This window comes from Sceloporus undulatus, chromosome 5 (genome assembly GCF_019175285.1).
Source record: "Sceloporus undulatus isolate JIND9_A2432 ecotype Alabama chromosome 5, SceUnd_v1.1, whole genome shotgun sequence".
Taxonomy (NCBI): Eukaryota; Metazoa; Chordata; class Lepidosauria; order Squamata; family Phrynosomatidae; genus Sceloporus; species Sceloporus undulatus.
In genome coordinates, this window is record NC_056526.1 from 135,151,501 (window position 1) to 135,174,058 (window position 22,558).

General features: G+C 39.7%; 1 protein-coding gene across 4 annotated transcripts in view; it reads right to left on the minus strand.

Annotated features, from left to right (window-relative positions):
• Positions 1-20,867, minus strand: part of GALNT7 (polypeptide N-acetylgalactosaminyltransferase 7) — a 61,929-nt gene extending 41,062 nt beyond the window's left edge. For 2 of the 4 annotated variants that reach the window (XM_042468407.1, XM_042468408.1), the window contains exons 1-2: positions 20,685-20,867; positions 17,993-17,995 (exon numbers count right to left, since the gene is read on the minus strand). In XM_042468407.1, the coding sequence (XP_042324341.1) occupies positions 17,993-17,995; positions 20,685-20,834 (153 nt within the window). In that variant the 5' untranslated portion in view covers positions 20,835-20,867. Of the gene's footprint in view, positions 1-10,173; positions 10,309-17,992; positions 17,996-20,684 lie in introns of all 4 variants that reach the window. The other 2 variants (XM_042468411.1, XM_042468410.1) reach the window with 2 other exon arrangements.
• Positions 20,868-22,558: the final 1,691 nt, after the last annotated feature.

The following is a 22,558-nucleotide window of genomic DNA, read 5'->3' on the forward strand; positions in this document are numbered from 1 at the left end:
TTTTGTCCATGCATTTGGTAAACACACATAAATATGGAAAATTCCCATCTGTGTGCAAATATTGAACCTTTTGTAAATGATCTACAGTGCTATATAAATAAAGTATAATAATAATAATAATAATAATAATAATAATAATAATAATAATAATTTAACTCATTGAACCAAAAATATAATGGTAGTATAAAGTTTTAAGCCGATCTATGAAGGAAGGAAAATTTTGTAGATGGGGGGAGGGAGGAAAACATCATCTACATACCTTTTACAGAAGAATGTATTACCATAAAAGATGTAAGATGAAAAATTATATATAACTGTTCCAAGTATGCCATAAAGAAATTAGCTATACTGGGTGCAAATCGACTATCCATAGTTACTCCCCTAATTTGAAAGTAAAATTGTTTACAAAAACTGAAATGATTTCCCCCACAAAAAGACATTCTGAAAGAAAGGAAGTAGGAGGAGATAGAGGATCATCATTCAAATATGCTGAAGGCATATAAAGGATTGACACCCATTTGCTGTTATTAACTGCTGTCAAGTTGACTTTGACTTATGACAACTCTATCAAAAAGACTTCCAGATCACCCTATCAACAACCTTGCTCAGGTCTTGCAGACTCAGGGCCATGGCTTCTTTGACTGATTTTCACCATCTGCAATGCTGTCTTCCTCTTTTACTACTACCTTCTACTTTGCCAAGGATAATTGTTTTTCCCTAGTGAGTTCTGTCTTCACATTATGTGTCCAGAGTATGACAGTCTCAATTTAGTTATCTTGGCTTCTAAGGATAGTTATGGTAATATCCAGTCACCAAAATAACCTGTTGACTAGTCAGATTTGTCTTGTCAGCTGCTATAACAGCACACTGAGATGTAATCAAAGTTCCCTTCACAATTCTTGAAATTTGAAAAGCAGCATATTTGGGTTCCAAGAAGATGTGTTTAAAAGAATTTTTGTGACAAGATATCTGAAGAGAATCACAGAACATTTTCTGTTTCAATAGAAAAACAATACATAATACAGGTAATGGTAAAGTTAAGCTAACTGAATCCTCTTTGGGAGAATGATTCTTGTTGCTCAAAGTTGACAGCTACACATGAAGTGTGCTTTGGTTCATCCTGTGGGAAACTTTGCCTTGGCTAGCTGCAAATAGAAATGGAAAACTCTGGAAGACTATCAAAGTTGTACTACCATACCTGTATCACTGACAGAGCAAGACATTTAAACCTCCTGGCAAAACTAATGCTCTTTTTTATACATCATAACTGTATTCATAGTGAAACCATGTTTGTCTGGAAACCTCTATTAAAAATGCTGAAAGTTGCAAGCAACAGACAAATGCTTCAACAGAACCACCCCATAAAACCTAGCAGTTAAAAAGCTATCTGTACAGCCCATCTAACAAGTCTGAACTCATCAACTTATTAGTCCAAGAAAGAATGATGCCTAAGGTGCGTTACAGACCGCCCTAAAGACCGCCGTCATTAGCTGCAGTGGGAAGCCCCAGTGGCCAGACCGCGAGGCTTCCGGCCGCAGAGAAAAAGGAGCGCCGAAATGGCGCTCCTTTTTGGCCCCCAGAAGTGGTGCCGTGAAGTGCGAGGTGCGCACTCGTGGTATCACTTCCGGTGCGCCATGTCTGGACGCTGTGCGTCCAAGACGTAAAAATGGCAGCGCCCATGTGGATGGGCACTGCCATTTAGGACGCTCTCCACGCGTGTTGGGAACGGGGCCAGTTAGGAAGGGTCTCTGCGTGGATTCATGAACCACCAGAACCAGTGGCAGTTTGGAATGCTATCATGTGAGTATATGTATTCCTCTCAGCTGCCAAGTTGCTCAAGCCTATCCAGTGTAAACCTGGACATGGAAACTATTATAGCTAAATATTAGCAAATGCTACATAACTGCATCATAACATTTTAAAATAAAAACACAGCATATAGAACAGGTGTCAAGTTGCATTTTCACCTCCAGATTCCTGAACTGATTGGGTATATTCTCCAGGTGTAGCTTTGCTCTACTTGATCATGTCATGTAACTGGACAATCATAAAGCATTTCATGTCGATTGGTTGGGCCTGTTGAGGTAGACAGCACATGCTCTAAGTAGTATGTGCTGCTTATATCATGAATATAGAATGGGGAGGTACTACTTTGTTGTCAAAGTTGTAGCTCTTTCCCTTATTGTAATGGCTTATCATGCACATTAGAGATGTGCTCAACAATGGCACCTTTTCATCCTGGAGAGAAGTAACCAGTGGGGTCCCACAGGGCTCTGTCCTGGGCCCAGTGCTATTCAACATCTTTATCAATGACTTGGAGGAAAAAATTGGGGGAATACTTATCAAATTTGCAGATGACACTAAAGTAGGAGGAATAGCTAATACTCCAGAGGACAGGATCAAAATTCAAAATGACCTGAATAGACTAGAAAGCTGGGCCAGAGCTAACAGAATGAACTTCAACAGGGAGAAATGTAAGGTACTGCACTTAGGGCGAAAAAATGAAATGCACAGATATAGGATGGGAGACACCTGGCTTAAGGAGACAACATGTGAAAGGGATCTAGGAGCCCAAGTAGACCACAAGTTGAACATGAGTCAACAGTGTGATGCGGCAGCTAACAAGGCCAATGCGATTTTAGGCTGCATCAATAGAAGTATCGTATCTAGATCCAGGGAAGTAATAGTGCCACTATATTCTGCTCTGGTCAGGCCCCACCTGGAATATTGTGTCCAGTTCTGGGCGCCACAATTCAAAAAGGACATTGAGAAACTGGAGCGTGTCCAAAGGAGGGCGACTAAAATGGTGAAAGGTCTGGAAACCTTGCCCTATGAGGAACGACTCAGGGAGCTGGGGACGTTTAGCCTGGAGAAGAGAAGGTTAAGAGGTGATATGATAGCCCTATTTAAATACTTGAAGGGATGTCATATTGAGGAGGGAGCAAACTTGTTTTCTGCTGCTCCAGAGACTAGGACCCGGAGCAATGGATGCAAGCTACAGGAAAAGAGATTCCACCTCAACATTAGGAGGAATTTCCTGACAGTAAGGGCTGTTCCACAGTGGAACAAACTCCCTCGGAGTGTAGTGGAGTCTCCCTCCTTGGAGGTCTTCAAACAGAGGCTGGATGGCCATCTGTCGACGATGCTTTGATCTGGATTTCCTGCATGGCAGGGGGTTGGACTGGATGGCCCTTGCGGTCTCTTCCAACTCTATGATTCTATGATTCTATGGTTTTATTTGCCTTTTGGTTATACATATTAGGAATCCAACATACACTAAGGACAGGAATTTTAAAAAGCTGACCACAGCTCAGCCATAATACTGCATAAACCACTTTAATAAAGGTGTATAGACAAAAGTAGTATTTGGGTCTGTTTGTTTTACAAGAAATACATTCATTTCTTCTCCTCACCTTTTCCCCTCAAACATCACCTTCACCACCTTCTATTTATAAAATCCACCAATTTCTATTTGCTTGCGGTAGAAGTGGTGGTTAAATGTTGAAAGTTTCCTTTGTTGTTTACAAGCTCTGTGTGTGTTTTTACACAAACCCTGGGAGACTTTTCTGCTGGAAAACCAACTGTAAACACTCACAGCACTTGCAAGTAATGAGTTCTCTAATAGAATATACCTATTGATCTTTCAGGGATGTCCAACAATACAATCCTATGGATATTTACTCAAAGTCAGTCTTGCTGTGTTCAATGAGGCTTGCTCCCTTGTGAATGTATTTAAGATTGCTCCTAAAGTACTATTCTTTTCTGCGTGGCTTTTCTGTAGACCGAAAGGGGACATTGCCTTCTCATAGCATAAACATGGAGTCCTCACCAGCTAACCCTGTCTCTCTCATTCTCAAAGCAGTGAAAGCTAGTGGCTTCAGTGTCAGTGAGACACTGAATCTGCTCCAGCTTTTGTTCCAAATGTTGAAGATGTTATCCAAGTTAGTGAACCAACCTTGAGGATAGTGTGCAGTACTTTTCATGGCATTCTTAAAGTTCAGACTAAAAGGCAGAGTGGATACATTGACACAGAAGCCCCCTGTTGCCACTGCAAGGGGTGGGGGAAAGACCAAGGCGTACTTTGCATCAGAGGAAATATTAAGACTAAACAGTTTATAATTCTTCCTATGTTCTTCTGCTGTTGGTGATCCAGAGCTGCAAGTGCACATGAGCTTTTTATGTTCAATGGGATATTTTGTAAAACTGCCCCCAAAGCAAACAGGCTGGAGTCTTCTGTGGGAAGAAATAAGGAGATGATCCATTTCCTCAGCTCAGCCATGTGGAAAAGTGTGGCCAATGGAAGTAGCATGGCTGTTGTGGACTTTTCTTTTTTCCTTTATCTGTTAAGTTGGCTTCTTGGTTTTCTGTGGGGAGAGGGCTAGTCTGTCCTGCTCATCTGGACTTGGGATGTGGGGACTGGATTTCTGAATCAAAAATCTTGTGGAACTAATGTCACCACCAGGAAATATGTGCCACATCCAAGAAAAAACGCTCCCAGCTCTGCTCAGCTGCCAACAACAACAGGAAGAAATGTCAAGTGGTGTGCTGACAAGAGAAAGAAGGCTGTGGGCTGCATTTATAAGGGATGAGGGAGGCTTCCCCTCAATTTAGACATGTTTACTCACAAGTAACTCTAACAATGTGTAATGGTACTTGCTTAAAAGAAGGCAAGTGTGCTTAAGATCACAGCATTCTCCTTCTTATCTTTTCAGACACTCCTTTTTCATGCTCCTCTCTTCTCCACTGATGCCTCATCTACATTCTGTGAGCTACAGCTGCAGTTTTCTGTAAAATTACTGCTAAAGGGACAATCCTAAAGAGTCTTAAAAACATACTCCCTACTCGACCACTCCATCCTGGAGATAGGAAAATTTGAGTGGAAACCTGAGGGGGAAAAGGCATAATATTCTCAATTTATCATATCTACCAATAGCATTTTCTGCCAGAAAGGTTGTTAAATGCTTTCTTAGTTGTCACCCTTCTCCCCTTCTGAGATACACTTTCCTCTTGTAAACGGGGACAGTCCAAGAATATTGATGCATTTAAAAAAAAAAAAAGCCTCTCTGAATAATCACATAGCTTTCTTTTCCTTTTCTTATAAAAATAAGGGTTCAGAGATACACAGCCCAAGCTGACAAGAGAACCCACTCATATGGAGAAAATAGACAGGATAAATTTCCATACATACAGTACCATGAAATGTCAATTTAAAGATGACTCTTGTAACCTTTTTCGTAATAGACAGCTTGAACCATTGAGGATATTCCTTCCCTTCTCAGATTACAGTATATATGAAAAAAATGTAAATCCCACCCTCACATACATGTTTTGGGGAAGTTAGTTACGCTGACATTAAAATCCCTTTAGAGATCCTGGACTGGGAATAAAAATGCAGACAGAAATATTTTAATATTTCACTAAATTATACAACCAATCTCAGAGGAAGAATACTGAAGACCTGAAAAGATACATCATTTCTGTCTGGTAGGTAGTTGCTGGAATTTTCTCATGTGGTTTTCTGCAACTGATTCCAATACACATAGGGGCTGAGAAGTGCCAAATGAACAGAAACTAGTAAGTGCAACAATGGAAACCTGAACAGAGGGTAATGCTGTGTTTTGAAAAGGTCTGGGGTGTGTGTGTGTGGGGGGGAGAGATTATCTGTTTTCTAAAGATGGACATAATTGTCAGATGCTGAACATCTGTCCTCTCCTGTGTAACATATCACTTAATAAAACTCTCCTAAGCTGAACAACAGAGTTCATTATGCCAATACACACTGGTAGTTACAGTATCCATAATGTGCATGTGCTGACAAGGTGGTTCATCAGAAGAATACAGGTTTTAATTCTTTCAGGGTCTTTGCACACACACACTGTAGTGTATTTGGCTTTCTGGGATCAGGAAGCATTATCTGAGTTTACCTCTTCTGTGCCCCACCAACCAAAATAGGGCTCAGCTGCCACTGTTTTCTGAAGTCTTATTTCATCTGATTTTGTAGATTCCAATGCTTTGGTAAATCTGGTTGGGTCCAACGTCAAACATATCATTGCTACTATTTTCTACTTGCCTGGAAGGAAAAGACTTAATACTCAACTCATTTGCTACTTGTACATCCCCTTCCCTGAAAAACCTATGATTTTGTCTTTCATCTGTCAAATAGGTAGTCCTGGCATTATCTTTGCTACATTTATTCAGCCTCATTCCTAAAACAGCTGCTAGAATCTGCATCTTAACCTTTCTGTCAGCAATACTATGGTATGTTCCATGTGATGTTTCAATAGAACACATCTTTAAGGAACGCCACCCATAACAATCAATTTGTCATCGTAAGACTGAAGCAAGTTTTGCCAAATTTCCAAGTTATACATGTTCAAAAGGCTTATCCTTCAACAAATTAATTCATGTAGGTTTTAGAGCAGAGTGGAATACTGACACCTTAGGCATAAAATTGCAAGTCGCTCATTTTGAGTCTCACAGGGAACTGCTGAATCTAATGTTGCTTTCAAGCAGAAAAAGAAAGCAAGTTAGCAATAGCATCACAGCACCTAAAATGTGATGTAATATAAAGGCTAGGCATACATCCTAGGAATTCTTTACAGTTCCAGTCACAGCACAAGCCTGATTTCTGCAAAGGACCCTGAAAATAGGATGAAAAAGAACAGTAGGGCATAAGATAATAACAGAGAACCACTATTTATTATTATTAATAATAATAATAGGATTTATTTATATGCCACCCAATCACTGGGAATCTGGGCGGCTTACAACTGAGGGGATAATCATGCCAAGTGCCCAAATTATATTTCAGAAATATATTTATTTTGTTTACAGCAGAGTACTCATTCAATCACAGCACATGAAAGTGTTAGCGCCTTAACTTTGCCGGGAGCAGCGGCAGCCTGTCTTCAAGCTTGAACCAGTCAAACATCTGTTGTAGATACTCCTGCTCTGGGTTTCCTGCACTGACCACAGCACTGTGTCAGATGGTCTACAAGACCCTTTCCAATCTTAGACAACACAACTCTTCAGCACACTGACCAGAGTAAGGGTGTGAACCACACAGCTGAACCAACCACAAGGATGGTTCACTGAGGTCCTGGGGTCTTATCCAAACTATTCTAAAATAAACATAAAACAAATGATAAAGTCCAGTAACATTTCATATGAACTCTTATCTTACATGTGCCAGCAGTGGTACTTTTCTTTGTTAAGGTACTAAATATTTTCCATGTCACTGAAGGACACAGTCAAGAATTTAAAACATATCTTAATCATGGAAAAGGTATAATTTCCAATTGAAATTAGGAAATTATTCTTTATCCCAAGCTTTATTTTCACTGTTTAATAAATCACTAATAAAAGACAGTGTTGTTGTTAACTTTATTTATACTCCACTTTCCCCTCAGAACTGGGGCTTACATTGCACAGCCAGAATTTACCCTAGTTCTCTCCTAACTGTTCCAGCCTTTAGTCTGAGCATAAACATATACACCGGTCAGAATTTTATAAGTTCTTTGGCATCATTTTCCTTTGCTTCATCATTTCCATCCTCTATTACATGCCCCTAAGTTTTATCCTTGACTTATCCATGGGTCATATCAAAATCCATGATTTTTGGCCCAAACCTACCCTCAACTTGTACATGAGGTTGACTTATAGTCTAGTATATACAGTAGGTTATGGCATAGCATTTACATTTCTATACCACTCAGTGGTTTACAATCTGTAAGCTAATTGCCCCAACAAGCAGGGTACTCATTTTACCAACCTACAAAAGGATGGAAGGCTTAGTTGACCTTGGAGCCCTGGGATCGAACTCACAACGTTGTGGCTGCAGTACCAGCATTTAACCACTGGGTCACCAGGGCTCCCTTATGGTTATGGTTGAGGATGTAATTGGGGACACAACTGCGTATCAGAATGGTAAGAACTATTGTTTGAATAATTAATCTTATCACTTGAACTAAGAAAAAGACTTGATTAATCCACAAATAAACCACCTCTTATAAAACAAGACCCCATATGTGTAACAAGATAGAAATTAAAGCAGGGATGGACAACACTGGCCCTACAGATGTTGCTGGACTTTAACTGACCTGCCAACATAGCCATTGATGAATGATGATGGGAGTACTGTCTGACAATATCTGGAGGGACATAGCTGCCCAACGTTGCTCTAAAGGGTAGCCAAATTGCTTCCTCCATTTGTTCTGAACAACGCAATGTCTGCAGCCTATGAAAACCAGCTGTGCTAAGTAAGGGATTTGAGAGCTGTTGCTCTGAACATCTGGAGGACTTAATGTTTCATACCCCTGCACTAAAATCACTGTTTGAGATGTGAGTGTAAATTTCAAATCAATACCATGTTGAGGGACTGGGAGAATCATTCTGTCACAGACAAAATTCTGCCACAGAATGATTTGGATGTTTGAGAGGAAAGGAGGAAAATATCTCACACACATTTGGAAACAACCTGTGAAGAAGGCATATGCACACTACAATTTGTTACACATCATCACTATGTAGGCTGCATATGGAAAATATATTCATGATTTATGCTGAGAGTTAGCATTACATTTCCTATAAAGATTCAGAAATGCAATACATAGCAAGAGTAAAGCATTATGTCAAAGCAGGCTACAATATGCTGGCTGGGAATGATATCTGTTGCTGTCTACCACACCTTGAGAGGACTAGGTTGGGGGAGGCTATGGGAATGCTTTATACATATATTTTTAGCATCCTCCTTTTCTTCTTGAAGCTTCTGAAGGTATTCCCTGCAGATGTGCTACTCTAATTGCATATTAAAGAACGCTAATTACAAAACCCTAGTCAGAATTAAGTCTATGTACAACAAGGCTTGTTCTAGTAAGCATGTTTTGGACTGCAGCCTCAAATCCTCACGGTTTTGCCTCTTTTTATACAGTTAACCAAAGGGTTTGCCTCACACAAAAAACATTTTAAGCATCTCTCATTTGCACAAAAGGCCAGGATTTCCAGAGCAGAAGGGAATCCTCTTATGTCTGGCATTAAGGGTCCAAGGTCATATACAATAGCCAACTGCAGTACTTACAAAGTTAGGGCCCGAACAGACAGGCCAAAATGAAGCTGCTTTGGGTCACTTTGGAGGTATGCTATTTAAATGATGCATGCATACTAAGAGTCTGGAAGCCATGCCAAAGCCATGATCCAGTCCTAAGGACTAGAGCGCAGCTTTGGCACAGCTTCCGGACTCTTAGTACGCATGCATCATTTAAACAGCTAACCTCCAAAGTGACCCAAAGCAGCTTTATTTTGGCCTGTCTGTTCAGGCCCTTAGATACCAATGAAATATAGGGAGACACTAAGGCAGGGTATTCAACACCTGTAGCAAAAAAGACTAATGTTCACATTAAAAACATGTATCATATTTTGGTTTCTCATTGTGACGTTTACTACAATAAGATGAGTAATACTTTCTGCCTTATCTGACATTCAGCTGTTCTTTAAAGGATATTTCTATAGATATTTGAACTCATTTTTTAAGTGCAATCAGACATCTTCACTGAATGAGAAACAGCGCTTATAAACAAATAGCACAAAGCAGACAAAAGCTTTCACAGGAGAATTTCATCATTATATATACTGACATTTTAAAATCATTTTGTGAAAGATCTTATACATGGACACTTGGCAGCAACCACAAAAGAACAGCAAGGTGCCTGTAGATTCCCTAACCTGTTTTAGGATTAAGTAAAAAGATTCTTCTTCCTCTTTAGATGCTGTCAATATCTTCTTTTTGGGGGGAGGGGGGTGTTATATTTAACTCATTTTGCATATAGATTGTACTGAATGCAACAAACCTAACAATAATTTGATTTATAAGGAGTACAGATCTATTGAGAAATGTATGTTGATTGACACTCATGCCTTCTTCACGTACGGCCTCAGTGGCATAAGGATAAAGCACAAGAGTACTCTTGCCGAGCACTGGTGAGTCACAGCCTCACTGGATTAAGCTATAACGCCTTAATGCAAAATGACGGATCTGTGTCCTTTTTACCAAGTTCAAAATAAGGTTTCAAGGATCCCACTAAGGTAGAACCAGCTTAGCCTGTTCTGCTACATTAATGATGTCAATCTAGATAGATAGTGCAGACATCAAATATTAGAAAATAAATGAACACTTACTCAAACCAATGTGTCTGGAATTTAGATGCAAGCCAGAGTTTTACCAATGCATTCAAGTCTGACCTAGGTCAAATGTCATTTCAGTCATGGACACTGGATGGTCTTAGGCAGGTCTCTCTCTGATGAGTACCCCATCTGCAATATGATAATAGTAATGCTATCATATCTCACAGTGTTCTAGTAACAGGTCACTGGGAAATATAAAATACCAGAGAAAGGAAAGACGATATATTAATCCTAACTCAATTTACTTCATGAAAGTGTCATAGTAATCCTAAGTATTATTACTGAAGAGTGCCTTATCTTTCAGTGTGCTATTAACCATCCAGGACAACCACAATGCCCTATCTTTGTCCATTCCCCTTACTCTCTCAGCCTTGCTTAATCGCTGAATATTAAAGCTATTACACTGACATCACATCTGCAAATGGGTGGTATGTCTGTGGGTCAAGTATTATGTGAGTATTATTCAACTGAGTTCAGTTTAAAAAACAAATACTTTTTGTGCTGACCTTGTCATTATATTATAAACTTTGCTTCAACAAAACAACCCTTGTTTGACAAAAAATAATTCTACTTCAAAATGGTGTACTATATTAATTACAAGATACATGATTGGCAAGTATAAGGAAAATATGGTGATGTTTGCCAAGCAGAAACAAAAAACACAGGGTAGTACCATGATATGCCATTACATTTCCTTTCTCCACCTCAACTTTCAAAACCTATTCAGTTTTCTGAGGCCACTGAGCATTGTACTCCCTTTATAACTCCCCCCCCTTTTTGTTTACTTGTATAAACCTTGGGGTTCCCGCAAGCAAGCCAGCAACTCTTATGCTTCTCAGTGACCTTGTTTGGCTACAGTCCTGCTGGTACTCACTAGCCAAGCTCATTACAGGAAAAAAATGAAAGTCAACAAATGTATTGTAACTGTGAAGCAGCAAGTTTTTTGTTTGTTTGTATAATCGATATATTGGGAAATTTGCTCCAGGCATATTTGGTAAGTAAAGAAAACAACAGGCTTTTCTTGTGCTGTCTGACATTTCTTTTACAAGTGTATACCAATGCCATGAGGATTCACCATTTTGTATCCAAGATCACAATAAAAGGTTTTACAGTCATAAAACAATCAGTAAATATAAATTGGACACCAAATTAAAGTAACCAAAGGATTTGTAAACTCATGTATGTCTTATCTCATTAAGTCACATACAGGAGTGGTTGAAACATTTAAATTTAAACTCAGGAAGATGATACCATCCCCAACTGTTATGTTAATGTATAATATATTTGGGAATATCCAGCTGTAAATACGTAATTAAATTCCCAGAAGTAGTCCTATACAAAGCTGAATGGAAAGAACTTGGAGCCTGATCCTGTTCAATTTTACAAAGAAGTAAGTCCCACTGTGTTTTTGAGGTCTGACTTCTATGAACACCTGTCTTCAATTCCCAGGTCACACCACATTTTTGAGAATTCAGAAGACATATGACTGGAATATTTCCCACTTTATTAAAAACATGTAATTTTTCAACTGTTTCAGGTGGATGATAAAAAAAATTCCACCTGCTGCACTGGCATTTAGTATTAGCACCAAGATAGTGCTAACAGAAATAAAATACATTAAATAGAATCCAAAGTACATTTAATGAGAGTAGAAAACACTTTGCCTGAAACATAGGCATATTCCAAGGGCTTCACATCTTATGCTGTAATGAATTACTTGCTTTTACCTTTGTGAGCAATAGTTCAGCTGGTAACACAAAGGTTGCAATAGGAAAGAAGTAGAACAGTCTGAGTGCATGCAAAAAATGCTGCGCAGAGAACTGAGATTCCTGGACACATATAATGATTTTATACTGGAAACCTGTCAAACTGTAGCAGCATTGCAGAAGATGGAAATATAGAGCACTGTTCTTCCTCCTGTTGTTACTATAATTTATATCCTTCCATTCATCCTCAGGGCTTTGATGTTTATAAGATTACCCACTGCCCTACAGGCATCATAAAAACAACCCTATGAAGTAGGCTACACAGACAGATAGTGACTGATTCAAAATCAAGGGCAAAACAGACCGGCATAAAACACCAGCACTGCCTCGATGCCAGTGTCACGTTGCCCATCCACCCATACGACAGGCGGTGTCACACCATTTGTTTGGCGCAGCATTTAAACATGCTGCACCAAAGAAACCTGGAAAAGCTGCTGCCGTAGCAGCAAGGGTGGCTTTTTGCCTCTCTAAAAAGGAACGGCATTTTGCCATTTCTTTAAGGGCTGGTAAAGTGCCAGATTGGGCCAATGGTGTGCAGTTGCTGTAGCCCCAATCCAGTGCTGAAAGGGATGGTGTCAAGCTGCAACTTAGGGGTCATCTGTTTTGCTCCTCAGTCAGCAATATCCATAGAAGAATGGAGATTTAAACAAAGGTCTCCCAGTTTCAAGATGGACTGTCATTTCTAGCCTGTCACTCTAAAAACTAGTTCAGACACACTTGGGCTGTATCTGCACTGTATAAATAATGCAGTATGACAAAGTTTTAACTACCATCGCTGTCTGAGGGCTCTGCTGCCACAAGAAACTACAAATCCCATAATTCAATAGGATGGCACCATAGCAGTTAAAGAGGTGTCAAATTGCATTATTTTTGCATGATATTAACACATTTTGGGGCAAAACAGACCACAATGGAAAGCCGGCTTTAAGATGCCCCAGCGGCATGTAGTGTATAAACGTCACACTGCCAGAGTGCCTGGAAACAGCTGGGCAGCTTGAAGCCAGCTTCTGGGCATCTTGGGGGTGTGCGTCATCTCTTCTGACCCTTCTTTGCATTCCTCTGCTTTTCACTCCTTCTTTTCCCCAGACTACATTTGGTCGCACTAGAAGGCACCTGAGGGGAAGGAGACATAAATGACATTTCACTTAGGTCAGACCTGAATGTAAGTGACAACTTGACTTTAAGAAGGATTATGTGAGTAGTACCACTGTGGAACTCATCAACCCCAACAGACATCCAGTACAAGTGTTTGCTGACCCTGGCCATTATTGTGAAATATATCAATCAAATAATTAATAAATTTAGATTAATAATTATGTGCTAAACATTTTTTTAAAAAAATTGCATTTAAATAATGGCATACAAAGCTACAAAACACACAATACAAACACATCTAAACACAGTATTATATAAAACAACTAATAAATCTGTTCATCTAAAAATCATTCTCCCTCTCCCCGTCTTAAAAACCCTAAACCAAGCATTTACATAAACTAAACCAAACCAAATTAAATAAAATAAACCCACTTCTGTTCTAATATTACATCACCAAAAGCACTTCAACCATCCCAGTCTGCAAACATAATTTTATTTTCTTTCTTCTTCAGGTAAAGTAAGCAAAGTTCCCAATCTTTTAAAAAGTTATCCACACCATATCTAAACTTCTTCTAACAAGAAAACACAGTTTTCAGATTTTAGCCAAATAATTAATTATTAAGGTGGCAAGGTCATCTTCCAAGGAAGAATACATAGACCATATCAAACCTGGCTTTACAGTGATTTTAAATATCTTCCCAGTTGAGAATAGTTGTCACATGAGACTTCTTACAAATGACTTGAAGATGATTTTTGATGTTTCATTGAAGCTACAAGTGTGCATTCAAGGAAGCAACACATCATTAATCCTCCTGCTTTTGCCTGACATCCCAGCCTTGAAGATGAAGGTAAAAAGACCCACGTGGCAACCATTTTCAGTATTTTATTGTCAATGTTATCCCCAAAGTTTACCACTCCTCACTGCTTTTTTCCCCGCTGACACATCACTTTTACAGAGACTGTAATACTACATGTAATTACAGAGAAGAAAATGTTCATTACTATACAACAAATCTATTTTTTATCTCTACAATAAATTGTATATGAATTTCATGGTATACTGTTCCCCAGGAAACACACTGACCCCCAGGAAGCAATAGCTGCTGACCACAGTCAAGAATACAAAGGCCAAATTAGATGCTAAGCGGGCATTCTGTACCTGGAACTCTTCACATTCTTTTACTTTTCAAAAACCAGCAGAGCAAGGGAGAAGGGTTGACCTTTTGCTCCATACCAATTCCTTAAAAGCCAAAGAAGGTTAGCTAAGAAATCAGTATGGGGAAAACAGGACCCCAGTGAAAACCAAGCAAACATTCTCAGCTGCTTTTTAAGAAAAGGGAGCCAGGGAATTCCTGTGTAATACCTAGCTTAATCTTGCCCCGACCACTATTTCTTTCGTCTACTTGTATCTCTTCCCCAAACAGAACAATAAAACAGTAAAACATATATAAAATAAATGAAAGCATTGAAAATACAATACAATTAAAAACACACTAGTAAAGGAACAATATAATACCCTTCCAGTTAAAGGTCTTTTCTGCAGAAATGAAGGCATATGTCACAATCCTGCCATATCGGTTAAAACACCTTCCAAAAAACAAAACAAAATTCCTATGCTGAAGGCTTTAAACCAGTGAATACCACTGACACAGACCAGACCTTCTCCAGTGTTTTCCAAATACAATAGGTTACAGTTCTCATTGTAGTCTGCTGACATGTCCACTGGCTGTCCAAGCTAAGGATGATGGTTGCTGTAGTACAACACATATGAAGGGCACCATTTTGGGGAAGGCTGGCACAGACCACAGTTTCTCTTTTCCATATATGACTGCAAAACCCTAGCATTTCTAATAAGTCATAGCTTGACAAACTGATGTCAGCGATGTTAAGTGCAAAAGTTATAATTTTATACCAACAAATCACTTGTTTCCCTGTGTATATTGATATCCCTATGATCTAAAACATGAATTCATGGCCAAAACATGATCTTTCTTTCTGCCAGCCCCCTCCTTTGCAAGAACCCTCCACAATCCTTGCTAACAATTTTACTTAAAGTACTTAACATTAAAACTTATTATTATTAATAACAATACTTAATATTTATTTGCTTGCTCATCCTCACAACAACCCTGCAAAAAAGCCCTTCCTATGCAGAAAGCAGCCCGTATAACAGCCAATCACAAAGGTGAAACAGTTCACCTTCCATTTAGAAAATAAGACTGACTTGGTTTAAAACTACAGCAATCCTCTGTAAAAGTTCACAGAGCTGTTGAACCTGCTAATTTGTTTCCTTAGCCTGAACTTTCAGAGTACTGTACTATTTTTACAAGTTACTGGCAATACAAATTTAAGAGGAAATTCTGAAACCAAAACACTCAGCTATCCTGAATTTCACAAGCCATACAGGTGTCAAAATGTTGTGATATATGGCCCTGTTTGAAGTTTAGTCTCGCTTCCCATTTCTCATATCATATCAGCGGAGAGAATTTCCCCCCCATACACATCTGGAACTGCACTTCTCACCTCTCAAGATCATTCTCTGCCCATACGTACAACACATTGGCAAGGTGATATTTTTCCACTGAATGATTCTGCATACTAATTTTATGGCATACTACCTCAAAAGCAGACCGTTCATTGTTAAAGTATTATTTTAAGAAAGTAGTCTTGTAGTACTGAATGATTATTACTTACACATACACAGTCTACAACTCAAGTCTGGCCAGTCCACTGCTCACCTAAATGCTATTATAAGATTGCAGCTCATATCAACAATAATTAACATTTCATCCAGCAAAATTAAACTTTCACCAAAACATTTTCATATTATATTTTTAGGATATTTTTGATTATTCAGGACTGTAAATACATTTCATCTGTTCTCCTACAATGCTTACATAAAATGGACAAGGTACAAACCTAAGGTCATATTCTTATAACCTTATTCTCCAAGTTTTTCAGCACTTTCTCCATATCACAAAAAAAATCCAAAAAACATTAAATACTTCTTCAGTTATATGAGAGAAGCCATAGTTCAATGGAGGAACAGATGGTTTGTGTTTAGAAGATCTTGTCTTCAGTCTCTGGCATCTCCATTAAGAAGGATCGGGTACCAACTAATGGGAATAACTATTGTTAGAAAATCTAGAAAGCCAGCTGCCTGGCAGGAATGCGCAGGCTCATACTAGATGGATCAAAAATGATGTAAGAGGTTGAGCAGACGGAGTGAAAAAGCCAGCTAACCTCTGGGATTTCCCAATGTGTAGGAACAACCCACTGAATGGATGACTCTCACAACAGGCCCAACACCAATAGGCAGTCTGCACTGCTCCCCTTCGTCTGCAAGGATGGACCTGCCAAAACAGGGCATTCACGGGTACAAGCTGTGCCACACCACTAATTTTTTTTCTGTTCCACCACAAATGCATGCACACAAGCACACAGACACACTGCTAGGGGCCTTCAATTGCTACTCTCATCCCACTCACTTTACAGCCCATATGATGCCTGTGCAAGCAGCTGTGTAACTGGCCACTTGATCGCACAAGTGACAGACCACTTGCACAGTGCATCAGTGCACCCAGTGACACATTGGCACAGCATTATTACAGAGGCCCTCCATACATACCCATGGCCCTGTTAGACCAGTCTGCTTGTTAATGTTATTATTAAATCCACTGTATTGTTAGTGTCCTGCCGTGTTGGTCTCATTTCGCTTCATAAGGTGTGCAATGGGTTGATGGTGTAATGGATCAATGTTGCAGCTGACCATTCATGTGCATGTGCATTCAATTCATGGGTGGGGAACAAAAAAAAGTAGAGGCAACACTTTCCAGCTTGAACCAGGGTAATTTTGTTCCAGAGTTTAGCCCTCAAGTGTGGCTTTGTGACAGACTCTTCTTGTGTTGGCCATGCGTGTTGTTTAAACAGACAGGTTTCGAAATGGGGCAAAACCACCTCTTCTTGTTCAGTCAGACAACCCTTAAGTTAATCAGTCTCCTTCCTCACATTCCTTTTGGGTATATTGTATATATGCAGGAGTACAGTCCTTTCTCCTCAACATGTGTTCACAGACCTCTCCCTCACATCACTTTCTCTAGTCTAGTGATTTCCTCCAGTGGATGCAGCCCCTCTTGGAAGGGCTAACAGAGTCAATATTTATGAACATTTACATGAACAAGTAAGGATGCAAAATCCATACCAAAGAATCCCTATTTCGTGCTCCTTTTTAAACTCCTCTACAAGCAAAAACAGTACAGAAATTAAATCACAGATTTATAAGACTATAGCTATGGTTCACATCAACATGGCCTAAAAATGCAGAGTTCTTGGAACAGCAAGATTTGGGCCTCTCAGATGTTTAAAAAGGTAAGTTCACAGACCTCATTACAGTTGTTAAAGTTTAAATATATCTCCAATCTGTTTACAAATAAAATGGTTCTAAGATTTTGTTTTCAAATTTCCTCATTATCCAATTATTTTTTGTGCAATTTATATCTGTACTTCAAATATCAACCCTCTTGAATGTCCCAAGCAACTGAAATATTCAGCTGGTGGAAAGGAACTTGACGACACTCTTGTTATCTCAACAACTGTTTACCAAAAAAGAGATACTTCACAAAACAGTGTCAAAGTATTCTAGTTCATATGGCAGACAGAGTTGTAGCTAATCTGGAAGGAGTGCCTACCTTCCCACAGGTAACGTGCTTATTTATTAACCTTATGTAAATTATTACATTTTCTGTAGTATTTTGGCTTACAGCAGCACATTACATGATACTCAGTAATGAAAATCTTGTCCATTCCTGCTCTAGTTTTAACCTACAAGTCCTTGAGAAATTAGACTAATTTAAAACCAAGATTTAAAGCACTCTTTGAATCCCATTCAATTTCTTCAGAATTTATTTCATTAGCAAGGGGTCAATTGGAAAAAGCTCAGACAAAGAAAGAACCCTCTGCAGTTTAGAGCGCTCTACACTTAGGCCTTTATATACATTGCCAGAGGGAGAAGATTCTAGAGGTGCTGGATCTGTACCAAAAACAACCCTGAGGCTAATAGGATACACATTAAGACTGTACACCATTAGCAGTGAAATGTTGTGTTAATTATGTTGACTGCATGTGCTTCAGTCAGAGCTTTGCCATTAAGTTTAAAAATAAAAACTCACTAGTAACTAAAGCGAAGGAGGAGGCTAAATCCAGCTGATGAGAAAATATCCAAGTGCAGCTAAGGGAATGCAGGACTTTATCAAGAGAGAACCATCTGTTTTCACTGACCACGCATGGCAAAATATCTACAACGTTTCCTGGTTTTATGTTATTAACTACCTGTTTTGATGGCCACATTATTCTGCCCTTAAGAACAGCCTGACTCAAATAAACAACACCAACTCTTCCTCCAGTTTGAGAATAAGCATTGTCTGCTAACTGTGAGTGGAAGTACAGGTGCAAGACGAGTTAAAGCGGTAAGCCTAACAAAGGTCTCCCGGCATCAGAGAATTCACATTCCAGCTTACTTATCATTATCAACCTGTTTTAATCGAGCCAAAATTAAACTCGACACCAAACACGCACATGCCTCAGAAGCTTTGCACACTCTCAAAGCCTCCTTTAAAACAGGCCCTGAGCTGCAATCCTATGTACGCTTTTCCTCTTTATCTGTGGAAATAAGTCCCACTGAATGTAGTCAGACTCATTTCTGAATAAGTGTGCAATCCAGGACTGAAAGTGTGCAATGCCAACAGCGCCTGCTGGGCTACAAATCCCTGGCATGCTATGCTGGGATGCTCCGATTTAAACAAAATGCCAGTGAAAAAGCCCCCAGGCCATTTCTCTTTCTTTTTGCTCAGTGGCACGTTGAAAATGAGACCTGGCACACAGTCCTTAAAGCGAGACCTTTCCCACCACACACACTTCATGGATGAAGCCAAGCGTCTAGACAAAAACTCACACACTTTCACCAAACATTTTGGCTCATCTTAGCCAAATTTGTTGTTGCTTCAAGTCATTTCTGGCTTACACCAACCCATGTCATCAGGTTTCCTTGGCAAGATTTGCTCAGATGAGGTTTGCCCTTGCCTTCTTCCCCTTGGGTTCAGGGGAATTGTGACTTGCCCAAGGTTGCCCAATGGGTTTCCATGGATGACTGAGCCGTAGCCCAACGCTACGCCACACTGTTTTTGTACAATACAGGCAACCTTGAGCCAAAACACACTCTCTCAGCCTCAACCGCAATAGCAAGTACATCTCTATATTGCTTATCAGTGCACTTATGCCACTCCCAAAGTGGTTTACAATGTGTGTAAACTAATTGCTCCCAACAAGCTGGGTACTCATTTTAGTGACTTTGGAAGGATGCCAGGCTGAGTTGGCCCTGAGCCCCCGGCTGGTATTGGACTCACAACCTTATGGTTTGCGAGTGAGGCATTTAACTACTGCGCCACCAGCCTCTGAGGCCAAGTCACACTCTCTCAGCCTGAGAGGAAGGCAATGGCACCATCATTGAACAAATTGTGCCTCCTCACACAAAGGCTCTGCTATAGGGGTTGCCATAAGTCAAAAACAATTTGAAGGCACACAACAAGAAGAACAAACCTAACATTAGCCAAAACATTTGGCTAAAATGTGCTCCTAGAAGCCTTACTTCTGTCTCTGGAGGGAAACTGCTTCTGAGGCTGCAGACACAAGCCAGTTTGACACCGCTTCCAACTGCCTTGGCTCAGCCCTATGCCCAACATCTTGTCACTGTGGCACACCTTGAGCTCTCTTTACAGAGAAGGCTCACAAAGAAACTACCACTCCCAGAATCCCACAGCGTTGAGAAGTTAAAGTGCTATCAAACTGCATTAAATTTGCAGTGTGGATGCAGTCTGACTAGGTAAGAATATCACCTCACCCCTCCAAAGGCAAACCAAAGCAACCTTTCCAGCCATGGAGAGATACATATATATATATATATATATATATATATATCTATGGCTAGGATTTCCCCCCCCCCCCCGTTGTGGGTCGGTCTTTCTCTTCTCTCAGGCCATGAGGGTGTCACTATCTTCATATAACTATGAACTATCTTAATATCTTTATCTCTCTCTCTCTGGGCTTTTGAGCCCTGTGACCTGATATGTCCTCCATTCCCACCTTCTGTCCAGGAGGAGGGATTCTTTATGTATCCATATATATTTATATATGCTTATAGCTATCTATCTATGGGCAGCTTTGATCCAAGTCCCACTCTCTCAGCCTCAATAGCAAGATATACTCTGTGTGTGAATGTTAATCTCTATCTCTATCTGAGGGCTTTTGGGCCCCCTGAAGAGTCCTCCATTCCCACCTTCTGTCCAGGAGGAGGGATTCTTTCTCTCTCTCTCTCTCTCTCTCTCTCTCTCTTCCCAGCTTCCGTCCAGGAATATTCCCAAAGGTCCTCCATTTTGAGCCTCGAAGGAGGAAGACGCTCCGATACACATTTTATATCAATCTCTCTCTCTCTCTCTCTCTCCCTCCATTTGGAGCAGCACTTGGGGGGAGCAGGAGGAGGAGGCCCTCTCTCTCTCTCTCTCTCTCTCTCCCTTGACTCCCTTCCCGGGGCCTCCTTCCCCGCCGGGCGCCGGAGGCCGCATCCCGCCCGGGGGAGTTGCCCATCCTTACCCTGCTGCTGCTGCTGCTGCTGCCGCCGGCTGCCCCGGGGCTGGGCTCCTGGGAGGCGCGGGGCGAGAGCGAGGACCAGAGCAGCAGCAGCCCCAGGAAGGAGCCCAGCAGCAGCGCCGCCCGAAGCAGCAAGCCCAGCTTCACCCGCATCCTCCTCCTCCTCCTCCTCGGCGGCGGCGGCAGAGGCAGCCTCGCTAGGCTTCCCCTTCCCTTCCCTCCCCTCCTCCTTCGGTAGCCGCCTCCCTCCTTCTCTCTGGCGCCAAGCCCCGCTCTCTCTCTCTCTGTGTGTGTGTGTCTGCCTCCCTCCTCCTTCCCTCCCTCCCTGCAGCTTCTCTCCTCCTCCTCCTCCTCCTCCTCCGCCTCTCCTTCCCCGCCCCCTCCCCTCCCCGCCTCTCTCGCCCCCGAAACACCGGCACAAACTTTATGATGATGATTGCTATTGTTGTTGCTGCTGCTGTTATTTCTCTCTCTCTGACTTTCTCAATAAATACATGAAATGAAAATGAGGGATCCGGAAGTGGCAGAAAGAAAGGCTCCTCTGGAACAACTGGGCCCAGAGAGAGAGAGAGAGAGAGAGAGAGAGAGACATAGGTCTCTCTGTGTGCTGTGTGCCTGTCTACATATATATATATGTATATCATATATCGATATATTATTCTATATGTCTGCACATATATATATATGAATTATATACATATATTATGGGGAGAGATAATGCGGTATTTTATGTCTATATGATTCATTTTAAGAAAAACAATTGAAGTGTAAAGTTAAGACTGGTCCAATATTGAGATGATACGATGAGAGCTTGAAATCAGGTGAAGCTCAAGAGCTGGAACTGGAAGCAGTGCTCTCTCTCTTCTTCTTCTCTCTGACTTGAGGAAACTTCAGGGGCCTAATAGTTGAATCTTGTGGAAGTCTTTCTTCTCTAAAGTCCAGTTCTTCAAGTTGGAATCTGTACTTATATCTTGGATTTTGTCCTTCTGCAATGCACTTTATAAAAAATATACACACATACACACACATAACACCTTTGTGTCTGTCTGTCTGTATATATATCTATATCATATATCATATATCAATATATTATTCTATATCTCTCTACATATATATATATATATATATATGAATTATATACATATAGAACATATATAAATATATATGTATACACACACACATAAAAGCTGTGTGTGTGTCTATATATATATCATATATCAAGATATTATTCTATATGTGTACACACACACACATATATATATATGAATTATATACATATAAAAGAATCTATATATATACACACACAAACACACACAGACATATATAGTATATATCTATATGCATATATATATATATATGAATTACATAGATATAAAATAATATATATATACATTCACATATATAGGATATCTATATTCATATATATATATATATATATATATATGATATATATAATATAGATATAGAAAAATATATATATATATATATACACAAACACACAGACATATATAGTATACTGTATATCTATATGCATATATATATATGAATTATATAGATGTATAAGAATATATATATACATTCACACATATAGTATATCTATATTCATATATATATATATATATGAATTATATAGATACAGAACATATATATATATACACACACACATAAAAACTGTGTGTGTATATATATATATATATATATATCATATCAATATACTGTATTCTATATGTGTGTACATATATATATATGAATTATATAGATATAGAAGTATCTATCTATATACAAACACACACATATATAGTATATATCTATATGCATATATATATATATAGAATATATATATATACATTCACATATATAGTATATCTCTATATTCA